This window comes from Chelmon rostratus, chromosome 10 (assembly GCF_017976325.1).
Source record: "Chelmon rostratus isolate fCheRos1 chromosome 10, fCheRos1.pri, whole genome shotgun sequence".
Lineage (NCBI taxonomy): Eukaryota > Metazoa > Chordata > Actinopteri > Chaetodontiformes > Chaetodontidae > Chelmon > Chelmon rostratus.
The window spans coordinates 24,429,867-24,453,525 of record NC_055667.1 but is presented as its reverse complement, the minus strand read 5'-3'; the positions used below and the strand labels follow the sequence as shown (position 1 = coordinate 24,453,525).

Genomic DNA, 23,659 nt, shown 5'->3' with positions numbered 1-23,659 from the left:
CTCACCAGCAGCTGGTCCCTCTCTGCTCTAACAAAGTCAAGTGTACTGACTGCTGTCTCAGGCACTGTCGGCTGGACTGTGACGCAACCAGCCTTCCTATCCATAGCTTCAGGGCAGGAGAAGAAAGAGAGATAGACAGGAGGGCGGTGAGCAAGACCAAAAAAGGAGGAAGTGAGGGGGGGAAAAAAAAAAAGAACAGGGTATTCCAAGTTAAATTAGAACTGTGATTTGGACACAAGCGGCTCCAAATATGACATGGAAATTGATTAGTCCAATTCGGTATAAAAGAATATGGAAAGGAGAGAAGGCTGGTGGGTGCCAGGGGGTACACTGGTCTGCTGATATAAGAAGCAGATGTGAAATATGCAGACACAGGAGGAAAAACGACTCAAAGCGCTGGTCTGTACAGATGTGTGTGTGTGTGTCTACCTTCGCCGCCTCACACAGACAGAAAAAAAAAACAAAACAAGCCCAGCCAGTGAGGATTTGTCCTGAAGTGAAGGTTGAATGCTTAGCTTTGGTGCAACAATTAGCCGATTAGTCGATGGACGGATGATTAATCCATTAACCGTCATTTGACAGTTGCTCAAAGGGGAGAGTTTTCCATTTTTTACCATGTAATGAAGCCAAAATCTGAGTTTGTTGAACAAAACAAGACAATATGATGCTTTTCTAGAGAATGAATGATAACGGCAGCAACACAGCGCTAACGCTGAGTGTTTCTGACACAGACACTCTGATACGTTCTTTATGAAAAGACAAAGCTCGATCTTTACATTATATTTACTCACCATAGAAAAACTCCACTTCCCAGGAAAGGAAACCCCTTTGAGTTTCAGCAGAAGAGCCAATCAATATCTCCAAAGGCCAATCGACAGCAGGTGGCGAAAGTTTTAGTCCCAAACTGAATCGAACGGGCTCTGTAGTCCCTCAGATGAGCGTGTGTGTCGGTGAGTTAAAAATAATCCCGAGCTTCAGGGTGAAAACGCCGGACCAAGTAAATCTGACAGACAGGTGGGATCGAGAGAACGTGACAGAGCTTAGAAGCTGCCTCTGTTTACTACAGCGGGCTACTGGGAAGACACACACACACACACACACACACACAGAAAATCAACCCCGCCCACCTTCTCAATCGCACCCCCACAAGCTCGCACACATCCTGGCTGACTCACGTCTACTCCCACTGAAACTGATCTCCTTTTCTCCTGAGAATTAGCAAAGTTTTCCATCTGACGAACGCTTCTGTGACGTTTCAGATGATCCCCGTGTAACTCGAACCCCGGCGAGCAAAAACTCGCAGTTTAACTTCTCCGTGTCCGTTCTGGACTCTCCTGCTGCATTCAGTGACCATCTGAACTCTGACCCCGAGGTGAGAGGAGGTCAAGCTGGGAAGTTCGTTTTGGGTTTCTGGCCGGTGGCAAAGTGGGAGGTGAATCTGTTCACGCGAACACAACCACGACTCAGACGACGTCCATACACACGTTCAGTCTGTTAAATCCAGATCAATGAGAAAAATAAAGTTTTCCTGTTCTCACTTTAAATTCAAATGAGGAATACTGGAATATCAGGTCCTTCTTCATTATTAATATTAATCTGGACTAAGTCTGAAAACCTATTAAATGTTTGAGTCATGTTTTAAAGGGAAAATCCACTAATTTCATATGTCCAAGTTAATTAACTTCGTCACAGCTCTCCTCGGGCAAAGAAAACAGGTGTGTAACGTCTTCTGTGGCTCTTCAGAAGCTTTGTCACGTACGAGAAAAACAACTCTGATGATATCACGGTGACCCATTGTCAACTGCGGCAATTAGCTGATTAATCGATTAGTCAGTCGACGCATAATTAATCATCATGCTTTAAGCCAAAAACACCAGATATTTGCTGGTTTCAGCCCCTCAAATATGAGGGTTTGTTGCTAGTTTTTATCAAATGCAATAGTAAATTGAATATTTTTTTTAGTTTTGGACTGATTGTTGGATAAAACAAGCAATTTAAAGACATCGCTTGGGGCTCTGGGAAGTTATAATAATAACGAATTAATGACGAAAGTAAGTGATGGTTGTGGCCCTACCTGTGTAACAAACTGGTGGTTTGGAGTTTGAAGGAGGAGGGTGGTCTGCCAGGCAGGGGGGGTCTAATGAGGCACTAAGTGCATGTAATTTGATGTAAAAAGCTGCATTTCTTGCACGAAACGTGCTATACAAATAAAGTTTATTCTTATCATTATGAAGACATGCTATCAAGTTGACTTTTGGGAAATGTAGGATCCGGTGTTTTTAGAGCTTGGGACTAAAAATCAGGATTTCTCAGCTTTATTTCTCAGATTTTTAGCAGCTTTATGTAGATGAACTACTGGCTGGAGTAAGCAAATCATTCAAGACATATGACAAGACAGGACAAGGTCTAAGACACATGATGACATGACCGCCGGCAAATAATCAATCAAGAAAACATGATTTGAAAATGAAGATAAGAATTAGCCGCGGCCTGAGCGTGGTGTGTGTGTGTGGGAGAGCACAGCAGTGTGTGGGTGTGTGGTGTAAGAGCTAAGCATGCTAAGTATGATTTATAGCCTGATGTCCTGTTAGAGTCTGCTGTGCTGACCACAAACACTCAGCCCACTGCTCTCTGTTCTTTTGTCATTCAGGTTAATCCAAGATGAACCGTGTTTAAATCTCCTGCAATTAGCTAGCTCACAAAAACAATCCAAGCCCCTGAAGCTAGGGGGCCGCGTGTTTGAGAGGAGAGGGGGGCGGTGAGGTTTTCATGGTCAGACCCCACCTCTCCTTGTCCTGGGTCTTCAAAACAAGGCGACCTGTTGAATCCATGTCGACTCCGCCGCCCCCCACTGTCAGCCTTAATTAGGAGAGGTTACATTTAAAAGAGTGGACAGCAGCGATGCAATTACCCCGAAGGATTAGACCCCACTGGCACTGCCATTGTTGGAGGCAGAGATGGGGAGGGGGGGGGGGGGGGGGGGGGGGGGGGGGGGGGGTTGAACACGAGTGACCTTCCCTTGATCCCTGACCTTGGCATTAACCCCTCAATAACCATAAGCTCTGAATTCTTTCAAGTGTTCAAGGGGAGCAGTTAAAAACGGAGGGAAAACAAAGGGAAATGTGAGCGTGGAGACAACGCGGATGAGTAAGTCGGTGTGAGAAAAAGAAGCGTAGAAACCGAGAAAGGATTAAAGCCAAGTATTTCCCCCGTGATGCTGCTGGAAGTTCCAAGTTGCGTGGTTGGCTTCAGTTAAGAGTGATTTAGGGAGCAAGTGCCTCCACAGCCATAATAACACGCTCTGAATCAGAGATTTTTCAAAGCTTATTATCGCCTCTCTAACTAAGCTGCGCCATTCTCACAGCATTTCATTAAGGAGCGGTTGTTTACATTCTCAAAACACTCAGAGCAAACCAACAATTAGTGGGGTTTGCCATGAGAAGACTCTTCGCATGCGAGGGATTTAGGGGGTTGTTTTCTCAATCCATCTCCTCACTGGGGGCCTTCTCTTAAGTCTTTGAACCCCGGCTATATTGGACCTATGCAAGGTCGTTTCCATTGGAGCGTCGGTCAGGTACCCTCTTCCTGTTATTCCCCTGTCTGCCGTGATGCTGCTTCCTGACTGGGATGCTCCTGGGGGGGCTGGACTGGCGTCAGTGGTGCGCCCCCCCTTACTAATGTTTATACTTCCCTGACAAGACATTGTATGGATGGACTGACATAAGTCAGTGTCCAGCTTGTTTGTTATTGCTGGATGTCTGTCAAACAGACCTTTTTCCACTAACCCTGAGAGACTTCTTCCACATTTCAGTGCTGTTACATCATTATTTTGGGTCAGTATTTGATCTTGAAGCTCAGCGCGGCAGCTTACAACATCGGATAAGCTGCATTTCTGCTAAACAACGCCCCCTGTGACCGCAAGCAGCAACTACAGGATGATCACACTTTGGATTTTTCTTAATTTCCCACACTTCTCTTCAGTCAGTTGCTTTATAGCTGCTCTAATCAATATTTCTATGTCAACAATGAATGAGAGGTGGGTCTGATGTGAAAAGGGTCACGTGTGAAGAACACATAGAGAATTATCATCTGGATCTATAGTTCAGCATCTTTCAGTGTAGTGTTGTACTTTTCCAGCAGCAGCAGGTAGTCAATGAAAAAGCTCCTGAACACTACCTGCCCCACACCAAGCAGCAGACGGGCACAGTTAGAGACAAACTGGTGAACATGGAGTGGAGGGTTTAGCAGCTAATGTGGCAGACATTTCCACACTGAAGCTGGTAGAGACCAAAAGCAGAGCTAAAAGCAGAGTGAATATACACCACGTGGACGCAGACAGACTCAGAAGGAATGACAGTGTTGCTTCATGTCTGCTGGATGTGTAAATAGGTAACTGTTAACAAGAACATATATCAACTTAACATAAAGTCAACATGTCAGTCTTGTTTACAGCTTGTACCAAAGTGGACCTCAAGCAGGAAACAATATTTCCTTACCGTTTTACTTCTGTGATGAAACCACTTCCCCAGAAACACATTGTATAGGTAATCTGTGAAAGCAGTTTATTAAAACCCATATTTATGTTTACTGTTAGGTGGCTGTTTTAATCACGAGGAAGTTCGGTGACGATGTATGAAGAGCAACAAAGTCCATGTAGACAGGAGGTCGAATGGGTCAGGCACAGGACTTTCTCCAAAAAGAGCTGCTTTCGGAGCCTAAACCCGATCAAACTGCGATCATTTCACAACATTAATCACGTGACAATGAAGGTCCATCATGGTATTCTCCAATGGTCATATGTGTTATTTTGGGAGTCACTGGCAAATGACATGTTCTGTCATTTAGGCATGAGGATGTGTCGGAGTATCCGACTGTGACGTGATAACCTGTCGTGGAGTAGAGTCATGACGTCTGCACACTGTCTCACTGTAGCAGCAAACACACTGAGTTTAACAGCAGTGCGTTTCACTGCTACTTAATACAACTTTTCATTTGTAAGAGGCAGATTTCTTCTGAAAACAGTCTCATTTTAACAGCACACTGTTATGCCGATTGCATCACGAAGCTATCGTTTGGTCAAACCCAGTTCATCAGAATCCGCAGGTGTTAAACAAAACTACGTGCTCGTCTTATGTTTTCTACGTTGACTGGAATCTGGCTTCGCCGTATCCTCACATCTCCACTGAGCTGCGTTCTGACGTAAAATGAGTCACTTTATCAGAGTCATCGGCTCCTCTTTATGGATTATCACATCCCATAAGGCTGGAAAAGTACAGCTGGGCGGAAAGCACTCTGTGATTGGTTCGCAGCTGATGAAGTCCTTGTGTGTCTGTACAGGAGGGAGCTGCCAGCCTGTTGTAGCCTGCTGGGGTGGCTGGGATCCAGTCTTACTCCACTGGAGAGAAATGTCCACAAATTGTAAACTAAACATGGGAATATCAAGTCTGACTCTCTGTCTCTGACGGTAGAAGCTCGATGTGTTCTGTTACATACACCTAATAAGAAAAAGCTAGCATCAGCTGACGTGTACTGTGCAGCGAGGCCATAAAAGCTTATGCTTAAATAAAACTGATGATCAATTCAATTTTCCCATGTGGTGACATTATTTACAAGATGTCTCATGAATGGGCGGTGACAAGTCAGCCAACTATAAACTCATCAAGGCGATTACTGCGTCAGAAATATGAGGTAAACAGACTATTTCAATAACAAATGTTTCTGAAACTCAGATGGTTCATGAACTTATTCACAAAACAAGCTGGATCCAAACAGGGAGATGATTAAACAGTGTTAAAATGCAACAGAGGGCCAGTCGGCCTGGTCCAGAGTGCTTTCTCCCCAAATGAAACACTCTTAGGTTCACATACAAGCTGCATTTCTAAGGAATTTTGAATGTATTTCAGCTTTACCAGCTGAGTTTACGGGTCTAATTAAGGCCTGGTACAGCGCATGACTCCTCAGCCAACTGGGCCCCAAAACGCTGACTGAATCTGGGATGTGTGTCCAAATCCTGCTGAGCCGTGCAAGCAGCACGGCTCTACGGGTGGCAACGTTGATACGTTGGTTGATCTGTCTGAAATATCTCATTAACAACTGATTGCTACAAACTTCTATGATGTTCATGATCCCCAAACGATATATTCTGGTGACTTTTGATGAACCCTTTAGTCTTCCTGGAGAGATGCGACCATGCGGTTGACATTGTCGGCTTTGAGCGAATAGTCTCAATGACTATTGAAGGGATCGCCATGGAATCTGGGACTGACGTCCAAATCACCTGAAGGATGAATTATTATAAGCTTGGTGATCATCTTTCCATTTAGAGCCACCATCAGGTCCAAATCTCTATTTGTCCAATACTTTGATACTAAGATGATGAACACGGGGAACTTTATACCTGTTAAACATCAGCATGTTAGTATTGTCACTCATGCTAACAACATGCTAATGCTCATCAGCTCAAAGACCTTCTGTCCCAGCTCGTTTGAAATGTGATGTGATGTGATCAAAATCAGAAAAAGCATATATCCTAAATATTTGCTGATGAGGTCAAACGTTAAATGTACTGTCTTTGTCTTGTTTTCAATTAAGCATCAGGGTGGGAAATTTAACTTATTAAAATGTGAACATCTACCAGCCACTGATAGATAAATGTTTAAATTCACTATTAATCATGAATGATTATTTTGTGTGTGAGTTTATGTAAGAAAGGCTGTGAATGATAACATTCTGTTTCATTTGTTTTACACAACGTCACAACTTTTCTTTGGAATCAGGGTTGTACTAAACCACAGCAGTGAGTCTAACAAGCATCTGCAGGCAGCCAGGGAGTATCCAATGGATGATGAGCACTGAGTGTACTGTATGACACTGGTGCATGTACATGTATTAGCATAAAGCTACCACTCAGACAGTACTCCAGTGAGTTTTTAACACTGTTAAAGAATGCAATGGTTCCCCAGTTTGATCTTACAGCTGCTGTCCTTTACAGAAAAACCCCGCATGCAGTCGTTTTAATAGCAACTATAAAGATAATGAACCCCAACTTGTAGTCAGCAAGAAAAACTGTCCACTGAGCAGCTGCTGTGTGTGAACAAGTACGCCTGAATGTGAAATGCTGGAAAAGTCCATGCACGCTCACCCTTCCCTTCATAAACAAATTAACACCCGAGTATCTGAACGGTCAGTTTCCTGTTGAAAAGTGATTAGGTAACTTTTCCTCAGTTCCCCTGATGCCTAAATGACTCCAGAGTCATCAGAGCACTGCAGACCATTTCCATTACCGGGCTTGCATTACTTCATAAAGTAAACTTTCCACGAACTTTACAGTTATAGCTGAGGTCACATCCTTTTACATTTTTTTTTTTTCCAGAAAACCAATTTAAAGAGTCTGTAGAGTCTGCAGTCACTCAAGTACAACACAAGCTGTGAGAAATACAAGCGGGTAGAAATCAAGCAAAACTGATGAACATACTGCATTTTCCTGTTCTCAATAAATCAACTGTGACAGCTTACTGTCGGAAATATTTGCAAAGAGGGAACAGAGTGAGTATAGGCGTGAAATGTAAGGCAGTTCTGCAGGCCAGGCCCTTTTAAACACAGAAGATTAATCAAATGAACCGAAGAACAAGAAGGATGAGGAGGAGAGAGGATACACAGCAGTGCAGTCCATACATCCAGAGTGGATGACTGCTCGCGCCTTGCAGGAGAAGTGAATCCCTGCAGGCTGAACGGCGGACAATGTTCAGGCAGATGGGAGGGTGTTAGTGCAACTGCATGACACCCAGAACTTAATCCTCCTCTGCGAATAAATGGCACCTAATACCTTCAGCACCCTTCAGCCTCTTGACACATACAGAAAGTGGGCATCCAGCCCAATGACAGTGTTTACTTAGCAGCCTCAGCAGCTCCCCGTCTGTGTCAGTTAGGTGAGATTTTTCGACCAAGCAGGTCAGTGGAACAGAAAGCACGGTGATGTCAGCAGAGCCAGATTTGGATTCGTAAAGAAGCAAAAACATCCATGAAAAGAAAAATCTAATTTGACAAATATATTAAAGACAGACAACAGCTAAAGGTTAAATGATTCAACCACTAGTAATAAGGTGATTCTGAGCGGATCACATCACAGCGTCAGCGTGTGTGCTGACTAATATGGTATTATTTGCCCTAAAACATCAGTAAAGGATTACTCATAACATGTGGATGAACAGGGACAGAGAAGAGGTTAATAAGAAGAGAAGAGAGAGAATGGATGCCAAACAAAAACACAAAGGGGGTGAAGCGTGAGTAATGGCATGAGACACACAAATCAGGTTTCCACTGAAACGCAGCACAAATTTTCACAGAATTTTCAGAAAATCAGCACACGGAAGCACAAATTAATGCGCATTTCCATCCTCTACCATTATCTAAATACTGTATTAAACCACTGCAGAAGAAGAGAACGCAGAGACGCGGTCAATCCTCAGATGGTCGAAAACAGGATGAAAATATGGAACTTATGTTTGTTGGATGTATTCGTTTGAAGGATGTCACAGATCTGATGATTTTGTCTGCTGCCATTTTTTTGTCTCTCCAATACAGCAGAAGCTTGAGTGACATGCTTCATGTAGCTCATGATTCCTGAAAGTCTGTTCCAGTTTCTGGATCATATATTGTTTTTATCAATGCGTCAACTTTTTTTTTTTACCTCCAAGCGTAAAAACTTTTTTGCGATGTTTCGACTTGGTTTCTAATTTCTGCCATTTGCACTCGAGTTTTTTTTTTTAAGCCCAAATTGAAAATGTGCATAAAAACAGTCCAGAAAGCCCAAAAATCAAAGCCAGCCGACTGAAACTCATCTTCATCCCTTCGTGTCTCTGTCAAACCCAGACTCTTTTCACATTATCCCCTGCGCCTCCAGCTGTTTGGGCAGGGAGGGGCCCGTCGCCAAGGCAACCCACACCTTAAGTTGTCTTGTCTGGTCCTGTCTCGTCGGAGCTGAGGGAGGGAGGGAAATGAAGGAGACGGGGATAGAGGCGAACAGGAGGCGGGGTCAGGCGAGCGATCGGGGATAATAAGCCCTTCCATGTGGGAGTCTAGATCCAGGGAGCAAGCTCAGACTAGCATCGATCGCTAACCAGCATAATCTGAAATGAATCCCACCAACTCAGCCGAGCACTAAGTCTGGATTGAACGTCATCTTCCTGCTGGACGCCTGCAGGCTGATTTTAAATCCCGCTGGCTTGCAGAAACACACAGCAAAGCATCCAAACACGCCAACAAGCCCTGCTGGAAACGCGTGCGCCTAAAAGCCTCTGAGTAGCCTTTGAGTGCTGTTGTGTAATGTGGTGACAGCGCTGAGCTACGACAGCACAAGTACAGAGGCTGACACCTGGTGTGATTTCAGTAAATTATGGTGCAGGTGAACTCATTCAATTCCAGGCCAGTCATGCTGAGACTGGAGGAGACGCAGCCCCGTCGGGAATTGATATATGGCAGTATGAGACCAAAGGCAGGCCTGTCCGGGTATAAAACGGTTTAAATGCAGAACAGGACCGGCCTTAGATTCTCTCTCTCTCTCTGTCTCTCTGTGTTTGTGTCTGCTCTGTGTCCTCCTGCCAAGCCGCGGGATATCAAAGAGGCTATTCGTAGTACTAAAAAAAAAAAAACTCTTAAAATGAAATATAAAAGTTTAATGTTTTTCATTTTGTCAGTAAAAATGCCTTCTTTGATGCTTCTAAATCTGCTTAGTGGGTGGAGTGGGTGAAAGTCAAGGGATGTATTTATGTTCCCATTCTTCCAAGAAATGTGCCTCTCACTTGTGAAGCAAATGCAGAGTGAGCGAGCTCTGGAGGAAGATAAGCAACAGAGCAGGCCCTGGGTCAGGGTTGTCATGACATTGCCCCCTGCTGTTTAAAGCTCGTTACAGGCAATACATGTGCAACTCTTGAGCAACAGCCGTAAGATTGACCTAATGAGAAACGCGCTGTCGGAAACATTACGCAATAAATTGTATTCAAGTCCGTAAATGCACAAACTAACATGACTCACCTTCTCGCTGTTCTTACGTCACGCCTCAAAGTCCTGAAATCACCAGATACTCTAGGAATTGTGACATCTCGGGATATCCCCTCTTTATCAGAACAGGAAGGATCATCGTGGGGTCAAGCAACAAAGAGGAAGTGTTAAAATAAACACTGATGCATCATGATGCAGTGATCTGATGTCTGGAAGCAAATATTATATCCTTCTTTCATTCGACACTGTTCACTTGATATGGTTCAGCATTTTGCAGAAATAAATTTGAGGAGAGCAGTAGCAGCAAAAAGAGAGAAGTAAAAAGTATTCATCCCTTCTGGAGGTTTTCACATTTTGTTGTTTTACAATGATGAACAGAAAGTTAAAGTGAAAACAGATCTCTGATAAGTGACTTTAATTCTCCATCTACAATACAAAATACTTTATACTGGCAGTATAAGTACACCTGTATGACCTGTATTTAAGCAGACCTGCTGGCATCTAAATGTAGAGTTTGACCTTGAAAATGAGGCATCATTTCAATCAGTGTGGGAAAATGTTTAAAGTTAGTACAATATTTATTTTTATGTTAGCAATGGAGCAATTAAATATGTTTCTGTGAAAGGGGTCACCCACGGAGACCTACACTCCGCTCTACGGAGCTTTCCTTTCAGCTCATTTTTTGGCTTTCATGGTGTGCAACTTTACTGTATTGATTCACTCTCACTGCTTCGACCAGGATTTTCAGCTGATGCACGCAGAGCTTCTTCTGATTAACGCTCTGTCCGCTACCCGTCCACCTGTCCAGCACCGAGCGGCAGACAGACAAAGTTAGCAGCTAGCTGGTGAGCGTGGTGGAGCATTTAAATCCAATTAAACTATTGTTTAAATTGTTATTTTGCAAGCAGGTAAAAAGACTTCTCTGATCTTTTTTTTTTTTTTTTTTGCACAATCTGTATCTGCTGTCAACCTGCCCCCCCCCCCCCCCACACACACACACACACACCGTCCGTCTATCCCAGTCCAGACTGGGCCACAGGTCTTTCCCTAATCTCCTTACATAATAACATCAACACTGACCCTGACCAAGGAGACAGGTGGCATCAGACATGCTTTGTCCCACACTGCCTCCCCCCTGCGCAGCGGCAGGTCATACAAACACAAATGCATGCAGATACTTTAAAACATATAGCATGGTCTCACCTTCCGCCTCATTCACACCTGCAAACACATCTTTTTTTTTTTTTTTTAAAAAAAGGAGGGATCATGAGAGAAGGGGCCAGCAAAGGTGGGGTCGGGAGACTCAATAATGTGAGGAGCAGGGAAAGAGGCAGGATAGCTCAGGTTAAGCTCTTTGGCTCTCTCCCCCACTTTATTATTCTCTGTTGCCATGGAGGAAAACTATATATATCCGTCTCTCTCTCTACACGTGCTGAGTGAAGTCACTATCTTTTCTCTCCGTCATTTTCCCTTTCTATTGTTTCCGCAGAGAGGACAGCGAGGGACAACATCTTGATTCGATGGGAAAACCCGTCTAAAGCTCAGCTCCAGTGGCAGGAGGGAGCTGACGAACCAAAACGGCCGAGACGCCGACAGACAGACCAGACACCGTGTCGGTTTCCCTTGGTCTTCTGGCCAGACTCCCATTTTCAGAAACCAGTGGCTTCAAAGGAATAATGCATTTCACAGTCTAGTGGCCGGACACAGAGCCCCCGACACTCACGCCCCTTTTAACACCTAAAAGAAGTCCGCAGAGGGATGCAGCAACCTCTGCGGACATCCGACGAGGGCCACAAGCTTAGGGGGATCAACGGGAGTTACAAGGTCAAAGTCAAGGACACACTCTGACTTTGTCCCTGTGACTCACCTTCACTTTAAGGCTTTCTCATGGGGTGTCCAGATGGTAGGTTTAAGGTGCTGGCCTAGTAGTAGCACAACGAGTCCTGCAAATAACTACGATGCAAGCAACTGATCTATACGACATTAAGTTAAGTAAGGTATGGCTTAAGTCTTTTCTGATCTGACGTCTCTATCGGCAGGACAACATCATTTGTCAGTGTCTCCCAAAACCACTGCAAACCACTCCTGCAGAAAGAAAAGGCATTTTAGGGTTAAACTCTGGTAAGGTTCAAGCACAAAGCAACTGGGTTAGGGTGAGGGAGAGCTCACGCTTTTGGTTAAAATGACTACTTGGTTACGGTCAGGGGACATTTGTCATCATGGTGACAATAATAACCACTTGGTTAAGATTTGGGAACAATTGTGGTTTAAAGAAACCGACGCTGTCCGATCGGCAGTGTCCTGTGGCAAAGTCTGACGTTTTGTTAACCCGTTCAACCATCACGACCTCCTCACTCAGCACACCTTGTGGCTCTAGAATAACATCATACTATTTCCTCCTGACGGATAAGACCTGTAATTCCTGTGGCCCACAGAGGTTTGTGTGAGTTGAACATGTCGTTTTTGGGCATTTACTAAAACAAAGGAGAACAGTCTCTCGTCTCAATGATCCTGGTCCTGCTGCAGACCCTTGTGTGACGTTCTCTCTCTATCCTCACTTACTCTCATCCCTCTACTTTCTGCTGTCTAATGAATGCATAAAAGGCCCAAAGATACATGCAAAACACACTTTTTATTGTCACTTAAATAGAGAATATGAGGTGTTTTGCCGCTACAATGAAAACGAAAATCACAACTGTCAGAGTTCAATAGAATAGACACACGCTTGTTTTGGTGGAAAGTAAGACAAGAAGATTTGAAACTCTTATGTCTATCCTTTATATTTAAGGCTACAGCCTGTTAACTTAGTCTGAACGTTGCAGACAGCGATCCTGACTCTCTCCAAAAGGAAAAAAATCCACCTGCCAGCACCTCTGAAGCTCACTAACAAACACTTATATCTCGTTTGTTATATTTGTACAAAAACTGGATTGAAAAAACAGGTGCTGGTAGGAGGAGCTCGTTAGTTTTTTCTTTATGCTAAGCTAAGCTAAAAAGCTACAGTCAATATCTTCTCATCTAATTCTCTGCAAGGAAGCGAAGAAGCATACTCATCCCAAAAATGTCAAACTATTCCTTTAAATGAGACTCTAAGTGAGGAAATATGATTTAGGACACTTGAAGACACTCTGAAAACAAACCTGCCTGACGGTGAAATCAGTCCCTGCACAGGCCTTTTTCCAGTCAACCTGGCAGGTGTGAGGGTCTTACCTTTGAGGCCCTCCGGCGCTCAGGACACTCAGGGTGCTGGCACACCACCCAGTCCTCCTCCTGGACAGGCTTGTCATCTGAAACAGAACACACAAGTCAACTTGACATCTCTCTTTATCACTAAAACACCAAACCAGCCACCCAACCAGCTGCAACTCCATTAACACACCTTTCTTGGTAAAGCTGCAAAAACACATTGCAGACACGAAGACTGAAGTCACTGCCTGTGTTTATACAAGGACGGAGTGAAACGGAGGGAGGGAGAGTGACTACGAGCTCGAGAAACACTCTCACACAGTCGTAGAGGACCAAGAAGCCATGTCATGAAATGAAAAAAGACAACCCCGGTGAAAGAGATTCCTTGAAGGAAAGGTAAACAGAGGGAAGAGGGTGGGGTGCGTCGCTGGGAGGAGATCAGAGCGAAATGAATAACGACCAAAGAGACGAGAAGAAAATGGAGCAAATGAGAGGAAGCCACATGCTTTTTGTAGGAGAATCCACTCACGGTGGGTAAGCTCGCTGTACTCCACAGTAACAAATCACCATTGTCAAATAAACCTCTAAAATCTACTTGACTAGTCAGCCAACGCAGGATTGAGGGTATGATAAAAGGCATTGTTTACGTCTACATCTTCTACATGTACACACACGATAAAGATATCATAACAGAGATCCTGAGCGCACCAATATTTATCTGTGTGCCTAATGAGAAAAACAGAGGATACAAGTGCAGGAGGGAGAAAGTAAGAGCAGGGAAGCAGCGGCTAGGACAGACGGTGAAGGTGCCAGCTCCAAAAAATCTGTTTTCTGGTGATATCATGACTAAATCATTAGCATGAGAGATGGGTTGCTGCAGGAAAATGAAGTTACTAACAACTTTAAGGCCAACTTCAAACAACAATTTGTCACCATGAAAGAAGCAGTGAAGCAGCCGAGGCCCTTCCCTGAGCCGGCGAACAGAAACAAGTCCCCTCGAGTCATCCACTCAGCTACAGCTACATTCACAGGTCAAGGGTGCTTGTGGGGAAGAGGGAAAAACACTGTAATTGGTGCATACCACAGAGACCATGGCTTCCCCGCTGGGGAGGGAAGGGTCAACCTGTCTGTAATGGATTTGCTACATGGGAGTAAAAACATGAGTCCACAGCCACGTTAGCAACTCTGTGAGACGGCACTTAGGCGCAGCAGTGCATGGAGCTAAATGCTAATGTCTTCCATGCTAACATGCTCACAATGATGATGACTAACATGCTGATGTTTAGCGGTTGTAATCTTCACCTTTCTCATCATCTTAGTTTTAGGAGTGAGCATGCTAACATGTGACAATATGCACTAAACACAAGGTACAGCAGAGTCTGATGGGTATGTCATTAGTTTTCAGGTATTTGTAACAACATGTTGATGGCGCTAAATGAAAAGTTTAAGGTTTTTACAGGTATATTACATTTCATCCTGAGGGGAACATGGCTGTTTGGGCAATCCAAACAATAGTTGTGAAGACATTTCCAAAAAACAAAAAGCCAAAGCCAAAAATCTGCTAGTGGCACTAAATGCAAAATCAGGTTGTTGAAAGTAAGACGGGTACATCCTCTGGGAACCATGACAGTCTGTACAAAGCTTTGTGCTAATCCATCAAACTGATGTTGAGATATTTCACAGAATAAATGAAAACTTTTAACTGCGGGGGGCACTACAAGAAAAGTCAGGAGGATTCATCCTCCATGGACCATGAATGTCTTGCCAACCCATCTGATAGTTGAGATATTTCAGCCTCTACCAAAGATGAGGACTGAGCGACCGACACTGCCATCCCAAGAGCCACGTCGCTGTCGTTTTTTGTCAAACTTCAACCACCTTCAGGGGAAAGAGAAAAAACAGCCCCTCCTGTGTCTCTGCTGTGCTGGGAGCAGGCCGAGACGCGCTCTCAGCTCTGACTGTGGCCTCAGCCAAGCCGGCCTCCGGCTAATGGCTCCCTCAGGGTTTACAAGCAGCAGGCTGCAGAGGGAGCCTCCAGCTTTTATGGAGTGTTTCCCAAAGAGGCAGAACTTTCTTTACCGCAGCAAGACTTCACACATGACTTCCATTCATCAGCCAGAAAGAAACAAATAAGCGCTAATGTTGCTATGTATCTACTGGATGTGTAAATAAACAACTGTTAAAAGGCGATAACATGTCAACGTTGTATCTACAGCTTGTTTCTGCTGCCCCCAACTGGCCGCAAAATCAGTTACTGCAGGATGAAGAGCTAAAATCAAGGGGCAACCTCCAGGGCTGAACGTGGAAGCACCAAAAACTGCAGTTCCTCAAATGGCCACTTGAGGCTGGCTCCGAAAGCGAGCCAATCCCCATAGACCCCCATATTAAAATGCCCAACTTTATAGCAGAAATAAACATGTTTACAGCCTGCAACAAAAGGTTTTGGGCTTTATAGCTAATTCCCCCGTTCATGACAACTGTACAGGGGTGAATTTCCACATAACTCACTCCTTTAAATTACGCTTAGGCTTAAAGTTCTGCATAATTATGGGCATGGCTGCTTTGAGTGACAGCTAACTGCTAGGTTTCAGCAACCAGGCTTCATTCGGCCCACCTCAGCTCCACCCTTGCTTCACCTCTGGGCCCATTTTCGGACTAGGAGTTTGGTGAAGTCAAACACTGCCAAAGTGGTGATGGCCAGAGCAACTTTCACTGAGCTTCACAACTTTACTGCAACAATACTTTGACAACAACTCATCTTTCAGCTTGTTATGCAAAGAGGGCAGTGGACGCACCGTGAATGAGTGTGGCTACATGGGTTATGTTACACTTTACTCCTTCATTCAAACCTGGTGATAGCCTGTCCAAAACTTCAGCCTCTCTCTCTCTGAGCCCCTTCGTCTCTTAGCCTTCTTGTTCCTACCTGGCCATCCCCTTGCATCGTATAATCAAAGTATTACTTGCTGAAGCTCCATCTTCTCTCCTACTTGCTCATATCTTGCTGACTCTCCCTCTTTCTCTCTCTGATGAACTGGAATTCCTGAACTCAGCACTGCTGATTAAGCCAAAAGCAAACACAAGCACACACACTATACACGAACACACGTGACAGCAGACAATGAGCTTGCACACTAAAGAGACAGTGGAGCATCCCATCTACGCAGCTCTCTGCTGGCTTGTTCACCACAGAGACACTGCCTGGGGCAGAGACCCATTAGGATCCCATAAATAAGCCACAGCAGCGGGGGCAAGTTTGAAATGATGCACTCTTGAACACGCAAGATCTTGTACTGAGTATTCCAGCTTGTCAATCTCCGCTTCCTCATTTTGTAACCATAATGTAGAAGATGAATGTGGTTTTAAAGTGGAAATTAGCCCGGGTCCTTTCTTTTACTGAAGTTATGCTTTCTTTCTTTACTCAAATCATGTATGCTAGCTACAAGGGAAATGTAAACACATTCTAGTGATGAAGCAATTAGTCTATTGATCACAGTCAATTATAAAATTAATCAATAATGGCAGAAATGTGCAGCTGCCATCTTCTCAAATGAGTGCTTTTAGTGTCTGGGTACGTTTGTTGTAGCTGAAAAAGATCAGCACAATACAAATGGTTGTATATGTTGCCGATTGTTCCTTTAAAACATTATTTATCCAAGTGTGCGTGCTCATTTCCTTTAAAGCATCAGCACATTTCACAGTTGCACAGTGAACGCCTAAACAACAGTATTACCACAGACTAAGCAACTCTTAACACCTGGGATAACATCACTCACGCCAACAATTTCACCCGACTGACCTGACGTAAGAGGCTGAAGTCAAGGAATCGCTGTTTCAAATGTCACTTGCATACTTCCAGTCATATACTGGAAAGCTTGCCATCAAAAGCAACTAATGGGATGCAGAGCTTAGTGCAGAGCCCATTGCACCTACACATTGGGATGCAGGCTAAAGATCCCTAAAGATGCAATCCAGTATCAAACTCCCAAAACGTTCCACCGGGTCTTCTATCACCACATCATCACACCTTGCTGTGTTCACTAATCACCCTCGTCATCTCTCGTCTTGCGCCGCCGTCTTCCTCAGAGCCTCACCAGCGCTCCACGTTCAGGCCGAGAGAGGCCAAGCCTCGCGCACGTTTGAGCCGTGAGCCTCAAACGTGTTTTTATGAGGAATGTGAAGAATGCTTCGCTGTGCCTTCTTTTTGGTGAGATCCCATCATGGCACATGAAGAGAGAGTGAGATTGTTCTATTGTTTGCTCAAGCTTTGACTCCACCTCTCATTTTCACATCATGTCTTTGAGAACCCCTCCACCTTGCGTCTAATGTGACATGCACCTCCTTGCCAGGAGATAGTCATGAAAAGACTCAGAGACGAGCGCAGATGGCAGGCAGGAGGGATGGCATACGGACTGGGAAACCTCGCAAAGAGATATACGAGCTTATGCAGGGTAGCAGAGGGACAGAAGCGAGACCGTACAATACATGAATTAGAAAAAAATGGCTAATTAGACAATAACCAAGATTAAAGAATGGAATGTACCACAAGCCATCTACAAATCCTCTGTGTCCCAAATTCATTTTACAAAGATAAGATGTGAAGAAAAGTGTCTGAATCAGTTGAATTTGATTCATTCATTCATCAACAATAATCCATTGATAGAAATACATTTTGCGACTTGCTAGGCGTTGCTGTTACACCACCATCAGAAGAATACTCTCCATGTTTGAGCAGCCTATACATCAACTGGGACCAGACAACATTAGCTTCCTCTTCTTCATTTTCTGTTCATCCCTTGTGATGTTCACTGTGTTTCAAACATGAACTTGGTGTATACTGACACCTAAAAGGCTCTGTTTGCTGAATAACAAGACACCCCCACAGTATTCCTCTACAGGTGAATGAGTCTGGATCTGGTGAGCAGACGTTAAAACATGAGCAGGTTGCAGCGGTTTCTAATGCTGAGGTTTTAGCGGCAGCGGGGGCAAGACGGAGCCCTCCTGCTTAATGTTGTTTTACCCCCATAGTGGTTAAATCACACACATGTGCATCGCAAACCCTCCTACCCCCTCCCTCTATCTTTGTCCCTCCTCCGCCACATCTGAGCAAACCCAAGGTCCCCGTGTACAAAAACCACAGAACAACAAGTGTAAGCTGTTCCAGAGAAGGCTGGAGGAGCCGTCAACTATTTTCAATTTACAAGCTGGAGGAAAACAAATAATAACTGGTTTATTCTGCAGACTCATTTTGGAATTACCCAACGACAATGAGAGAGCAAATACAGCTTTCTCAAGTCTCTCCGTGCATATCTGGGGTCTGCATGACTGTTGCATTAGAGTTGAGCATTAGCCGAAAACTCAATACCCTGTCACCATATTTAAGAGGGGTCACGAGGGGGATTAGTGCATATCTTGAATTTCTTTGGGCATTTATGTCAGAAAGTACAGTAATCGGTCAGAAACGAGCTTATTGTTATATAACAGCGTGACCTTTTCATGTCAGGCTATTCTTTTTATGGGCCTTATTGGTGCAAAACTCCAAGCAAAATAAAAGCGTGTTCTGCTGTTACTGGAACCCGTGGCTGACTATGACCTGAGGAATGCCAGTGTGTGCTGGTACTCTGGGGATATTTTGGACTGGCCTGGTGAAAGCAGTGTACAGCAGGAGGTTAGAGCTGGGATACAGCCATGATCTGAAATTCTACTCAAACCCAAATTACGACTCACCAAACAACCTAATTTTGTTCATCTCAAAAGCTTTCCTCCTGTGCCCACCCAATCCACATCCAGTCTCCGACATGCAGACGTAGTTATTAGTGAGCCATTACAGTAGTGCAGTACTGCAAAAGCATTTTTTTTATCATCAATGTTAATACAGTCTGTAAAATGATCACAGTACTGATATTTGGTGATGTCTCACTGTGGAGCTCAGTGACAGTGGCTCCGGCCTTCACTTTTGGGCAGTGCCTGACTCCACCAAACACTCATCTAATCCAAAAATGAACAAAGAGGTGCAGCGCGAGTGGAGCTGAGGCGGACTGAATGAAGCCTAATTGCTTAAGCATTGAAACCTGGTGACTAGCTGTCACTCAAAGCAGCCACGCCCTTAACAATGTCAAACTTTAAGCCTTAATTTTAATGAGCGAGTTATATGGAGTTGTCATGAACGGGGAAGAAAGCTAAAAACCAGAACCGTTCTTTGTAGCAGGCTGTAAACATGTTTATTTCTGCTGGGTAAAGTTGAGCATTTTAATATGGGGGGGGGGGGGGTCTATGGGTATTGACTCGCTTTTGGAGCCAGCCTCAGGTGGCCATTTGAAGAACCGCAGTTTTTGGCTCTTGGGCGTCAGCTTCAGTTTTCAGCCGCAGACGTCGCCGCTTGCTCCTGATGTGTTAGAAAACTCAAAATAACGTTAGAAATCTTCTCAAATTAATACTTATAACACTGCTTGTTGGTCCAAAACCCCAAAATGTGAAGTGAGCTATCACGCACAACAAAGAAAAGCAGCAAAGCCTCTCTGGGACTGGAGAATGTTTTCTTTAAAAAATGAATGATTGATCATCGAAAAACTGTTTTTTAAATTTTGTTGGCTTGTGAAGTTTAGTTTTAGGTATGCTGACACACATCTTAAACAGTCAACGTAATGATGACAGTAAGTTTGAAATGGGCATGAAAAAAGTTGTATAGCTTTAACAGTGAGCTCCAGCATACAGAGAGGACGTCCAGGTCTGTATGCTTCTAGCTTTGTTGTTCATGTTTTACGAGGAAACAACTTGAAATAGGGAATTTCTACTTACAGCACTTAAGTACTTAAGATTTATGGTGTTACAAGTCTGGGAAAGCAGTTGTGACTCTTATTAGGAAGCAAGAGCAGCGAGCTTTGGGACTGATTCTGTCATATTTTGGAAAAAGGACAAGCATCTTCAAGCTGAGAAGCTCCAGCAGAGTTGGAAATGTTTTCAGTAGAAGCTCGGGGCTTAATTACAGAGATGGTGAAAAGGTAAGGATCAAAGCCTCACTGTTCCCTCTGTGGCATTCCTCTTTTCGGTCTCTGCCAAACAGGTCTGCCTCAGCAGGCACCGTCCTTAAGCTGACCAGAAAGTAGCCGGATTTCCAGAGTCTGGCTGGCAGAGACGAGAGGATGAAGGACATTCCTCCCGAGCCCTGTGTTATCACTTCCCCTTCGCTAATGGCATAAATCGGGCGGCACAGCGGAAAGCGAGCGCCCCTGCGCCACGTCAAAAAAGCACTGAGAGGAGACAGGGAAGCATTTCAGTTCAGCTATGCACTGCAGCGGTAAATATTTCATCTGTGGAGCTGGTCTCATCCGCTCTTTCCCTCTCCTCTCCCTCATGTGAGGTTGTCTTCATGCCAGGTCACTGAGTGCTTTCCACGGAAGAACAGAGCAATGGAAAAAAAAAAAAAAACCTTTCCATGATGATGCTTAAATCCTTAGCTCAAAAAGTGCAAGTGAACCAGATCAGAAAAGCTGCATACAACAATGTGAAGTAATATCTGATCCATGTTAAATGTTACACGGTATCACCCACGTCATGTTAGATGAATGGGGATGGGAGCTGGTCTGAACCACACACCAGGTCTCTAATTCTTTTTCCATTATGCTGAGTAATCTCCGTGTTATAAATAGTATTCCAACATGATATCATGGGTAAAACTGAAGCACGTTTAAAGCCTTTTACTCTCTTCCAACCTTGAAAACCAGACTAAGACTCTGCAAGCTGCTCTGTGTGACTGTGCTACTGTGCTTTGAGCTAAATGCTAACATGGACATGCTAACACACTCACGATGCCAACATTAGCAAGCACAGCTGGGGCTGATGGGAATGTCACTACAGGTTCAGAAACAAGGAGAAATAACTGTGTACAATGATGACAATAAATGTATGCGGGAGGGGGGAACAAACTATTTTTCATGACAGAAGAATTTAGGTTAGGTTAAACGGATATATGTACCAAATTCTAAGTACATAAAACTATCCTGCTTGTGTGAGAAATGCGATTTGTTAATTGAGAAAATAAAATGCTGCATGCATTTATTAGTGTTTGGTTTTAAATGTCCCCCAGACAGCCATTAAAATGCTACCAGTAGTATCTGAGGCAAATGATCAAAAATAAATATGCACGCACGCACACGCACACGCACACACAAATCCACCACTTAGTCAGGTGATCCTACTACTTCTCCAGCTTACCACACAGATCATGGATGACGTCCAGGGATGAGGACCAGGAGTAGCGCTCTATTCCCTCCTGGGTGAGAGAGGATGGCAGAGTCTCCAACTCGTACGCTCCACGCTTCTTCCAGTACAGGAACATCGTGACTTCTTCAACCAGCTAATGCTATGTTGTCATTAATATGAAACCAGACCGTTCAAATCATCATCCCACACTGTTACTCATGGAACTGATATGTCTAAGGAGCCCCTGACCCACCCCCAAAAGCATAATAATCTGAACTTCTGCAGACAATCAACGCACCCCTCTCATCAACCATCTTTAGAATATAAAACTTGCCAGCTCAACTCAACTCAACTTTAAAGTCTGCCAACTGCCAGCACCTGCACAATTACCTCATCCAGCTAAGCCCCCAAAACACTTTGCTTTGAACCTTCTGTCCAAGTCTGATTCGACATCAAGGCCCGGTCCAAGTGAGCAAACAGACTTCCCTCAAGTACAATCCATTACATCTCCAGGGGACCATATTATTGACTCTAAACCTGGAACAAGCTTCACTGCTGCCATCCAGGTTTTAACTTGGTAACAGGTGATATAACTCACCACACTTCTGTCCACAAAGCAAAAGACTAATGCATGTTTCTCGAGCTTAACACCGACACCTCTTCCTATTGATCCTGTAGATTTTTCATTCCTCTGCTAATCATCCACTGAAAACCACCCACCGAGCACCGAATGCTGCCCTCTTCTAATCCATTTAACAGAGCTATTCCTGACTAAATTACAGACGCCCAGCTGCTAAAAGGTGTCGCTAACTTATCTCCACCTACAAATAAAACGTCCTCTGCTGCCGCGTTGCCCGAGCCTCGACTTTATCCATCGCAAAGTTTCTCAAACTGTACAAAACTTGTGTGTGAGGCAAGCTGCTCATGTTAAAGCCCTGTGTAGGATCTCCTGGCGATAGGGGGGGGCTTTCTGCCCACTCCATCAGACAAGCGTTGTATTCATGCAGAGGTGAGTTGCATGCTGGGACAGGCAATCTGGGCCAATGGCTTTTGGACTGGGTGACACAAAGATCTCTTTTAAACCTCCTCCTACATCCAGAGTGGACTTTCTTTATGTTTTGCGCAAAACTGTAAAAGGCTGACATTTTTCTGCATTAATTAGTGCCCGCGCCCTTTATGTCTCCTGAAAGATTTATTCCCTTTTATGAATGCACCAGCTCTGTGATGACTGAGCTCAGTTATTTCTGTGGAGGTACAATGCACACATTGGCCTCTTGGAGATGAGAAACACCAAATGACCAAAAGGAGTTCCATCATAAGATGTTTATCTGAGACAATGCTCGCCACTTCTCAAACAGCTCAGGGGTTAAAACAACACACAGTTAAATATCTCAAGTCAAGGCATAATATTTTCCCCGGTGTCGCTTAAAGACTGATGCACTGCTATTATGCATCTAAAATGGGAGAAGAAATACTGTGAGAATGTGCTGCACCGGCCGGGGGAAGGGAGGGACGTTGTCACACACAACGACCCACATGTCCAATTTTGGGATAAGAAATTAGAGGGTAGGATGGGAGCCGGTTTGCTGCTCAGCTCTGGGCTTTGCAGACATATGGTAATAATCTGAAGCAGCTTTGAGCACGCGGCTTCCCTTTTAATGAAGAGAGCAGTCGCGCAGCATGAGAACTGGGCTGCAAATACAAGGGCCAATTTCCACCTACTGCAGAAACAAAGAGGGAAGCAGGGGAGGTATTAAACAGCCTCACTTTCATCAGATCTCCTTTTAATAACAAGATGCTTTTTTTTAGCCATCGCAAGGCCAGAAAGTACCTGCCGCCTTTATGACACTAGTACTGACTCATGCAAAAAATATTTAGGTTATGAAAAAAAAAATGGCATTACATTAATTCGGGAATGGACTGAATGAAAACACCAACACATACTCTTTCCACAGTGAGGGGCTCCAGCAGCTGTGTGCCGGCACACATGATTTGGGTCCAGTCATCCGTTTGAGAGCAAAAGTCTAATAATCACAACCAGGATGTAGGTGAACGCACTTCCACCACAACACATGTTCCAGTTCTGAACCCCGTTTGAAAGGGGCGGTCCAGAAATGTAGTTTTCTGTGGGGGGTTTCAGATATTCAGACTTTTACTTTCAAGACATCCTGCATTTCCCACAATGCAACCCAGTCCTTTAATTAGACCCTTCCTGCCTCTGAAACGCCCTCATCTTTCAAACTGAACGCCAAGTGTAAAATCGATGGAGTGCCAC

The 23,659-nt window shown here is 44.3% G+C and overlaps 1 protein-coding gene across 3 annotated transcripts in view; it reads right to left on the bottom strand.

The window, feature by feature from the left end:
- Nucleotides 1-13,225, bottom strand: part of plekhg5b (pleckstrin homology domain containing, family G (with RhoGef domain) member 5b) — a 51,409-nt gene extending 38,184 nt beyond the window's left edge. Inside the window, exon 1 of one of the 3 annotated variants that reach the window (XM_041945527.1) lies at nt 13,210-13,225. Coding sequence is in view for 1 of the 3 variants with exons in the window: in XM_041945529.1 (XP_041801463.1) it covers nt 792-794 (3 nt within the window). In the remaining 2 variants the exon portion in view is untranslated. Of the gene's footprint in view, nt 1-5; nt 102-791; nt 1,030-13,209 lie in introns of those variants that run through there. The other 2 variants (XM_041945529.1, XM_041945531.1) reach the window with 2 other exon arrangements.
- Nucleotides 13,226-23,659: the final 10,434 nt, after the last annotated feature.